The sequence below is a fragment of the Lycorma delicatula genome, chromosome 1, assembly GCF_047948215.1.
Source record: "Lycorma delicatula isolate Av1 chromosome 1, ASM4794821v1, whole genome shotgun sequence".
Taxonomy (NCBI): domain Eukaryota; kingdom Metazoa; phylum Arthropoda; class Insecta; order Hemiptera; family Fulgoridae; genus Lycorma; species Lycorma delicatula.
In genome coordinates, this window is record NC_134455.1 from 270,460,730 (window position 1) to 270,471,203 (window position 10,474).

At 29.3% G+C, this 10,474-nt stretch overlaps 1 protein-coding gene across 4 annotated transcripts in view; it reads left to right on the forward strand.

Moving 5' to 3' along the window:
• The window catches only part of SCAR (wiskott-Aldrich syndrome protein family member 3 SCAR), a 76,777-nt gene extending 67,537 nt beyond the window's left edge, over positions 1-9,240 (forward strand). For all 4 annotated transcript variants that reach the window (XM_075377336.1, XM_075377362.1, XM_075377354.1 and 1 more), the window contains 3 exons: positions 2,281-2,623; positions 3,971-4,136; positions 6,467-9,240. In XM_075377336.1, coding sequence (XP_075233451.1) covers positions 2,281-2,623; positions 3,971-4,136; positions 6,467-6,645 — 688 coding nt within the window. In that variant the 3' untranslated portion in view covers positions 6,646-9,240. The remainder of the gene's footprint in view (positions 1-2,280; positions 2,624-3,970; positions 4,137-6,466) is intronic.
• The last annotated feature ends 1,234 nt before the right edge of the window (positions 9,241-10,474 follow it).

Sequence of the window (10,474 nt, forward strand, 5' to 3'; positions counted from 1 at the left end):
GAAAGTAAGCCTACTGGCAGTAATAGAAAAGGTTCATAATGTAAATAAACAAGCTGTAATAAAAGAACTGGAGAAGTACAACGTGAACAACTTAAAACCAAACTGCTACAGACTAAACAGCTGTAACATGTAATATTTTATGAATAAAATGAAAACCTAAATTCTGTAATTGCATTAGCAAAAGTTTAAATATTTACCATAGCTAACAAAAAGAATTTCAAAGTGAGAGCTCTGTGAAGTGATGCACTATTGTGCTAGAGTGACATATCGAGTCACCTGTCACAAAACATTGTTGATGCTTTCAATTTCTTGTATATTTGCCTTCAGGTCATTAATAATATGGAGATTTGATTCATAAATGCTATCCTTCAAATAGGTGTCAAAGGAAAAAATCACAACTAGACAAATCTGAGGAATGCAAAGGCCCTCTGCTGACAGTTCATTCTGTAAAAGTCGCATAAATGCGTGCTAGTAAATCTTTTATTGTGTGATGACACATTGCTTCATCTTGTTGGATGAAGCCGACTTTCACAATCTGTTAACTGAACGTAGGATACTTGAAGATTGTATTGTACACATCTGTATGACAGTCTCAATACAAGTTGAAAGCGGGTCAGAAAATATTGGCTCCACTCTACAATTACCAGAATCTGCTCATCTTACACCAATTTTCTCATTGTGAAATGAACGCTCAAACATCCGATGAGGATTTCTGCGCTGCATAAAATGGAACATCACAAGGAATGGATGATAGAACAGTTGAATTGATAAGATCAGCAAAAGCTGTTGAATTTCTCTGGCCTTTCAGACCGATGAGAATTATTTGGAAAACAGAGATTTTGGATACAATTTTAAAAAATTTAAATAAGACAGAAAAACTGTTTGCATATAATCAAGCTTCTCAACATAGATTGTTAAATGTGCTGATCACATCTGTGTAAAATGCCTTAATCTTCCAAGAGATCATGTAGGGCGAGTGTTTGCTGTACAGAACTGAACCTCGAGTAGGGTTGCTCGTCTTATGATATAGTTTGTATGTCCAAGGGTTGTTCAATAATTAAAGGGACAAATGATTAGAAAATTATTATTATTCATTTACAATGATACTACTTTTCATCATAATCTCTAGCTATAGGCACTTCACCAGCTTTCTGCAGCTTTTTTATTTCAGTTGTAGAGATCTGTTCACGTTGATGTCTGAACCATTCTTGACCTTATTATTGTTGCTGAATAGATGCCACATAAAATTTCTTTGAGAGGAACGAAAAAAAATTCTGATATGTGGGATCAGGACTGTAGGTTAGATAAAGTACCTCCCAATCCAACTTCTGAATAGGTTCCTGTGTCTTTTAAGCAGTATGGGGGCAGCTGTTATCGTGCAGAAGAATTACTATTGAAGAGAGAATGAAGACACTTCCTCCTTGTTACGGGTTTTACTTGACTTTTTTAGCATTTCATAGTAGTATTCTGTATAGTCCTTGTGATTTTGAGTTGACTGTCTGAGAACTTCCTTGACATTATCATGGATAATGAAATGGAAAGTGCCAATACTCGCCCTAAAAATTGAAACAGTTTTCCAAATTTTTATGTGTCTGTTGCAATTAAGATCATTAATGCGATTTTGCGAAGTATCAATCAAATTTTCCACCAGTTTCTGCCAAGATGAAAATTTGTGACACTTGTTGCTTGATTTAAACTGTTCAGTCCACTTATATAAATTTGCACAGTTAATACAGTTTTTGTTTTAATATCTGCAAATAAATTTCAGCGAGTTTTACACGTTCAGAAAATAAAAATGTTATCACAGCATGCTGTTTTTCATGGTACATATTTCACGCAGTCAACATCTTAAACAAAATCATTTTTGTTTTAATGGAAATTCTTTATAAAAAGCTGATATTTTCTGCTGCTGTCGCCAATGGCTGCATAATTAGCCTAGTTGTTGAGTGTCTGTTATAGTTAGAATACCTAATCCCTCCTACAATATAAAATACTATTATACATAATTTGTTATTTATTTACATGAAGGGATTGGAAGCTTACATTTAACTGAGAGTTATTTTTATTTCCATTTTTTGTTATACACAATTATTAAAGGAAGTGTTCTCTATCCAACAATATATATAGGTTCAAGGTGTACTTTATGCTAGATTAAATATTAATGTGGTAACCATACAGCATTGAAGTTCAGCTACCACTGAAATGTATAACATGTGGATTTTCATTAGCAGTGTTGTTTTATGTTGCAAGTAATAATTTATTTGTGTTTCTTTTTTCTAGCACTCCAACAGTTTCATCTGCGACCAACACACCTACACGTGGAAGAAGTATGAGTGCTGGTAGAGAAACTCTTCCTCCTCCACCCCCTCCTCCTGTTGAGACACCACCACCACCACTGACATCACCTCCCGCGTCCCAGACCACTCCTCCTCGCAATTCTGTTACACCAGAACCTCTGCCGCCACCTCCACCGATTCCAGAACCTCCTCGCCCTTCATCACCAATAAACAATATTCCTCCGCCACCACCCCCACCTCCACCTCCACCTCTTGTTAACGGTCCTACAAAGCCAGCATCACCACTACTGGTTAATGGAGATATTGTTAAATCACCTGTCAAACAAGTAATTAATTATTTATATTTTAGTATATTTTAGCAGTTTTCATATTCTCTTTCTGTTTTATTTTTTTAATTTTAAATCATCAAATTGGGTATTTCTATACGCTTTTGTATACATAGCATTAACTGTATAAATGCTACAGAACTTAGAACTCTATATATAAACATTGCACTAATGGCTAAAGCTGCTGAATACATATATGAACAATTTATCTATCTGGAGATTTAAATAAAAACATCTTGTACGGGGTGTAATGCTATATTTTCAGAATAAACTGTTTTATAATCTTGTTCAGGGACATTGATGAAATCATAAATTTGTTTGTGAATATTGTGCAGTTTCATAATTTTGTTATATTTTATTTACTTTTTTTTAATAAAGTATAGAATAACTTTTTAAACTGATTTATTTACTATTTGTTAACGATTACTCTGCCTATATTTTAATATAATATTTTTAACAATATGATAATTGAAAGTAACAAATTCATATTATTTGGTAATAAATTTCAACATATTGTGTGATAGCTAAAAAAAATTGTCAAAGTCATTAATCTGCTGAAGTTATCTAAAGTGAGGGACATTCATATTTTCATTTTCAAATACACATCATCACGATCATAGTTAATGGTTCTTTTAAATTGCTGCTTATTATTCATTGAATGAAAAAAAACTGATTTTTTTTAAAAGCAACTTTTCTTGGCTGCTAAAGAAGTGACTACAGAAATATGATCACTTTCTGAAAACTGTTGCTCCAGAAGTGCATGTTGAGCAAGTTATCGTTATTTACCATTCATCATATTTCTACCATGGTAATAGTATCAGCTTATATTCATTTTGTGTTATATACGAACTGTATGTATGCATAACCTTGATGATTATGTAAATATAGATAGATATTTCAAAAGGCCACATTTCATCATGATATATTGAAGTTCTTGTCGCTACTAATAAATAAATTTAGAATATAAATTGTGTATTTATGAAATTTAGGATCTTCAGTATGTGCAGAACATTTGTACCAATATTTATGGGTGCTTCATAAATAATGTTTTGTGGTTGGTTAAACATAAATGGCTTTTAAGATCTCCATACTTAAATGGGCACAGGATTTCTTTTTGATGCATTATTTAATTATTTAACATCAAAATTTCTTGGAGAAACAGAACAATTAAAGAATTGAACAGAAACACCTTGGAGGAAATTAAAACCATAAATGAATCTGCTGGAATGTTTCATAATTTTAAGAATTATTTAAAACTAATGATTATTATTATTATAAAATCAATATATTAGCATTAAATTCTGCTGTTTATTTATTGAGTTTCTTGTACTTTTTTCCTTTTTTTAGATTATATCAACATCACCTCCTAAATCCAAACAGGTTGAAAATACATCTAATATTAACAACACAGCAAATACTGTTATCACAAACTCAGGGCCAAGAACTAAATCGGCGAACACAGCAGTACCACAGTATGATCCTAGGAGTGATTTACTGAAAGCTATACGTGATGGTGAGTATTTGCGTTCTTAATTTATTTATAACCTTTTTTTCTTTAGTCATTTGGCTTTATACAAACCCCTTATTTATATCTTACATTCACAGTTATTTGTTTCACATTTTTTCATCTCTTGTTTATTGCTATTTCCTTCTAGGACTAAATCCTTTAAACCTGGTTATTTCAATATAGACCATCAACCTTGACCTTATTAACCACCTAATTACATTATTGCACTGCCTAAGATTAACTCATTTTTCAGAACTATATTTTTGTTACTGAGTTCACTCACTGCTTCATCTCTCTTTTCTACTATTAGTTCAAGGATATCCTCCCTGCATTTATCTATTCATTTTTTGGTCATATAATCAGTCACTGACTGATTATATTACATAAAGTGTTTTTATATTAACATTTGACTTCATCATCTGGAATTTTGCTGAGCATATTGCCTTTATTTCAATCTAAATCCTTTCATTCATGCTATCTTCTATGTTCTATACTGTTGTTTTTTTTTTTTTTCAATGTTCGATGAAGCTATTCTGCTATTCCTCTGCCTAACAGAAGCTAGGAAATAGAGTAAGATAAAACATTGGGTGGGATTTATAGATTGAGGATGAATTATTCGGTAACAGACAGTTAGTTGTTCCTTTAATCCTTACCAAGAAAACTAGGTTTTTGCCAAGTCCTTCCATCAGCTTGGTAAATTTCCCTCAAACCCATAGAAGGTTATTAACTAAATGCAGAATTTTGAGACTAGTGCCTTCTGATTACAACACCTGAGTAAACTATTGGTGTCTGACTCAGAAAAAATAACCAAAAAAAGGTATGAATTGCCTCTTAACGTATAATTTAGAAATATACTGTTCTCATATTAATAAATATCATGAACTGTCAATGCTGTTCTCATTCAAGTTTTCTTGTCTTCCAGTTTGTAATCAAGCAACCCTTAATACCCTAATTTTTTTTACTAAGGTGTCTTATGATTTCATGTGGGAAATACCTTAAAAATTGAAGAAATGGCCAATATATTTATCACCAATGATTCTTGTATCTAACATAATATGACAGCTTTAAATGATATAGTTTTCAGGGCAAACCAGCTGAAAATATCGAATTGTATCACCAGGGTGGATTTTATTAAAGATACAGCTGAGTTCAGTGATTTTGCTAGAATAAACATGACAGCATAAAAAAAATGACAAAAATTGATTAAAGGCAGCAAAACTTCTTTACTTTATATTAACAATAATAGTTTAATTACATAATATATTTCTACTACACATTTATGTATGCTTCAGTTTTGACAGTCTGAAAAATCTAGTTTTAAAGGTTTTTATACTTTTTTTTTTTTCATTTTTACATAATTGGTTTAAAATTATTAAAATACAAGCAAATCTAAAAATATTAATCCAATTATCAAAAAATTTGGTATGAATGTTAATTAATTAATTAATTAATTAGTATGAATTTCAATTCATTATATTTACCCTTTATTCTTGCAACATGAACACAAAGACAGAAATTTGAAGTGCCCATAAGTAATGCAGGCTTAAAACAGCCCCCCTTTAAAGAGTCAAATAACTACAAATTTGGTGGTTTTTTCCCTTTTTATCTTATGTTGTACAAGTAATAATAACCAAAAGATTCTTTCATAATAATAATATCTGCAATATTGTATAATATTATGCTCAAAATAAAATAAAATAAAATCCATAAACGTTAATACTTTTTATATTAAGTATACCATAAGAATACATGACTGACTTCTTTTTCTAAAAAAAATTAACTGGAGGCAGTATTTTTAAATAAAAATTTTATTCATAATATACTTCTCAAAAAACCACAGATTTTAACTGAGATTTTAATATTTGACAAATCCAAATTTCATTTCAGTAATCAAACTTCTGGACTTGGTTCCATCTATGCTCCCATGCAATTCTACCAAAGGATGCCAGCCAGTGCCAATTTTTTCCATTCAGAATATTAACAAGTTCTTGTCTTTTGCTCACTTTGAACAGTTTTTCTCATCCTTTAAGCTTGGCCTCTTTGTTGTAAAATGAAAAGTGTCCTCCTCCTAGTATAGCATACAAAGGGAACAATTATGATTTCTATTTACCACCCAGTTATTTTGCATCCACAATTGGGTTTAATATCCATCTAATTCATAACATTCAAATAATTTAAATTCAGATTAATCATCTTATACTGTGCATGGTACCATGCTGTTTGCATTTGAAGTAAGTACCTTTCCTTATTTCGAATCCTCGTTTCCTTTAAGTCTGGAAATTATGCTGAAACATAGGCTTTTTTGCTAATTAATAATTACACCTCCCTTTTTTCAGGCATAAAATTGAGAAAAGTAGAAAAAATAGAACAGAAAGAAGGGGAAAGGCAGAATGCATTCCATGATGTGGCATCTATTCTGGCTAGGAGAGTGGCTGTTGAGTTCTCAGATTCAGATTCTGCCTCAGAAAGTGAATATGATAGTGAAGGCTGGTGCGAACAGGAAACTAGCGCATGAGGTGTGCTGAATGACAGATTTAAATCTGTCATGCTTAATTACATGTAATCAGCTGCAGATACATTTGTAACAACTGCTTGCTGTCTTATCTGTTACTTGCAGGAGTATATTTGTGTTATGGATTTTTAATTATTTTTTAATAAAATTAATGAGTCACTTAAATGAAAATAAATATAATTAAATGTTAATTGTTTGTGATTGTTATTTTAAGATAATAAAATTGCTACTTGTGAGAATAAGTCTGAATAGGCTGTGCCAGAAAGAACGATAAAGCGGTATGAAACCGCACAGCTCAAATTTAAAAAGAAAAATTTATAACTTTCTTTATTCCTTACTTAACAAAATTGAGGAACGGTTCTTGCCCGTAGAAATTTATTCAACATTTGTATTTTACTTGAGTTCTGTTAGCACAGTTAAGTTTGATTTCACTGAAAATTGTACACTAAATTGTAATGTTAGATTTGTAGTCGCATTATATTATTATTTTTCAGTTATAACATTCCTTCTGTAAAGCATTAAAGAAATAAATATACTTCTGTCATTAGATTTATGCTCACCACAAAGTGGCATTTTTATATGCTCTAATCTGGCTGTGCAAATGAATGCAGTGGTTTGTTTTATATATTATGTATTTTTGGCTTTATTTAGAAATTTTATTTTTAAAAGATTAAATGAATTAGTTTAAATAAAAGTAAAAGACTATATAAAAAAAAGGTAACATATAAAATAATTATTTTCTTTGTTTTATTTTTTCCACAAATTCATTAATTTAATTAATCTTTAATATGTTGTAGATGTTTGTTTGTTGGAAGATATTTATTATTTTTAAAGGTTGTAAATTTTTGTTCGATGAGCTGTATCAGCTATATTTACTTTCTTTACTACCACTGTCAGTACTTATATATTCTCTATTAATCTTTATGAGTTCTACTAAAGAATCTCTTGCTGAAAAAGTGAAATAAGTTTCAAATATAATCATCATATTTATTAAAAAACATTTCAACTTCTGACTTCTTTTTATGAGCTTTTCAAGTAAAAACTAAATTTAATTTTATTAACTTAATGAAATTGTAAGAAACAAGGATGCTCAACTCATCATATCTTAGTAATATATTTGCTATTGTTATTTAAAATCCAAGATTTTGTTTTTTTACAGCCAAAGTTCTTTCACAACTAAAGAGTTAGTTTTAAAATTCCAAGTTTAAAGATTCTATCTCACCAAATTATTTAATGTTATAATTTATGAAAATATATTTTTTCTGTTGTTTTATTTTTGTTTGCATTGTTTCCATATTTCTTTCATCACTTAACTGAGCAAAAAGAACTAAATCGTTTCTGTTTCTGTTCATTGTTAAGTTATTGTCTTGGATATGTAAGCATAATGTCATCTTTTTGAGGTGTATGTTACCATTTGACTATTTCTGTATTCTAGACAGGCATTAATAATAAAAATATAACATTTTTATGCCCATTAAAGAACACTCCAACAGTGACTAAATTTTTAATAGTTATGTTATCTAATATGAAATTTTATTTTATTTTCTATCCTCTTATTTAAATTTTCTACAAAAATGGTTTTCAGTATGTTAAGATATTGTTTTTGTTAATTTCCATCATACATTTTTTTTTTTAAATTAGGTAAATAAATGTTTTATTTATTTTTGTTTATAAATATTATTCCATTAATATATTTTTAGATAAAGTATATTAACATTGTATGAGTGATATTTACTTAGTAAAATTTCAACATATATAATATTTCATTTGTATAATACGTATACAGATATTAAATAATTGTAAAAAAAAAATGTTTAATATTTTATATTAAAGATAGATTTGTAGATATGTTTTTGTTGTAAGAAAAATTGATAATTGATTTTTTATCTTTTTTTTTATTTGTGTAACAGTGATTTGTAAATCACAGTTCTTGTACCTGTGAAATTTTTTTAAGGTGTGCATGTAGGTTTGTGTGAGTGTGTGCGTGTTCTTGTGAATAACTTCACAAGATTATATTTCAGTTTCAGTTAATTGATAGCTTTGTTGTTCAATTATTTATTATGTACATTTATTTGGATGTAATATGTTTTTTCTCATCAACAATATGATAAGACCAAAGTTCTGCTATGTATTCCAACTACAAAAGTAATATATTAGACAGCTTATATAAATATATATATATTACATATTTTACTCCTTGTTACATAATATTATAAATTTTAATGTATGAAATTATATCTGCATATATTTATTATTATTATTTTATATTTATATATATATAATTACTTGTGTAATTCTGTATCATATCCTACGTTAGTAAATATTTTTTTAAGTATATTTGTATATTTAAAGTTGTATATCGTGTAATTACTATTAAACTTATACTATAATTATTGTAGTTCTCATTTAATGATTCAAAAAAAGAAAACAGAATTAACTATATTCAGTTCAGGTGCTGCATTTTAATGGAAAAAATCGCTTTCTTGTAATCAAGACATTTGTCATTTATTAACAATTCAAAAATATTTTTTATATTATGTTACTGGAACATTACTTTATTTATACTAGTAGTGTACAAAATAAACTAAATTTATATTATATACTTATAATTTTTTCACCCATTTTCCAGAGTTTTCAGAGTGTAAAGTAAAATCTGCTGCATGGTAACATAATGGTGATGGTGATGCTGGTGGTATATGATATGATATGTTGATGATATGATGATGATATGAAACTGAAATTTTATTTGTCTCTGGGTTTGTTTGTAATAGCATCACATGAGAATCAACCTACTGGTTTCAAATTTACAGGATACATTTGTGTTATCCCAGGGAAGGTTGTAGATGAGACCTTGGTGGTGAAGTTGTGAAATAAAGATACTCAGTAAAGAAAAAAAAAAGATGAATCCTTTTACTAAAGTATTATATTTCTGTCACCATGCCAACAAAAATAAGTTAAGAATTTTTCATCAGAAAGTAAAGATGTTTGTACATTAGTAACCATTGTTACTATTCTGTCTTTGCAATTTAGTTTCTTTTTCAGGTTTATATAAAGCCTCCAGAAGGCAGAGCCCTCTGGCTAGATGGGAACGGTGTGCTCTCACCCCTGGGTCAGCTCTGGGGTTCACCCTGGAGGTTCAGGAAGCGGAACCCCAATCAGTAGTAAATGTATAACATTTGAAAAAGATATTGTAATTGGTGAATTATGAAGAATTATTTGTTTTTTCTTTGTGAAATACCATTAAAATCATCAATTGTGTGAGAGCTTAAGCAGAAAACTTATAGTAGAATTGAAGAAAATTTCACAAATTGAATTTGCCATCAAATAAAACTCCCAGAAATTTGCTTTGTGGGTACATTATCTTTAAATGGGAATTCTATCCACATGAACAGCAGTGTTACGTCTACCTAGAAGCATAGTGTAATGGTTTTATCGAAGTTAGATAGTTACAGTCCTTGCAGTGAATAATTTTTGAACAGCCAATGTAAAATGTTTAAGTGCTTTTAAATAATTTATATTCATCTTCAAAGAGGGTAACAATAAATGTTTCAAGATTTTGAGAAGTCCCAGATAAGGTTGAATTATTTTTTTTTAATTGAGTTAATAAGTCGTCATGCAAATTATAATTTTTCTTATATTCAAGTGATAGTTTTCAAAATATTTCTCATCCTAACAGAAGGATTGCAGCCTAATATACCAGCATGTGTAATGAATATACTTTCTTTTGACATACACCATACAATACAATGGGCATACAATAAACAAGTTTAAAATTTTTACACACTGCAATATAAAAATGTGAAGTTTTGACACAAACAAAATACAGTACAAT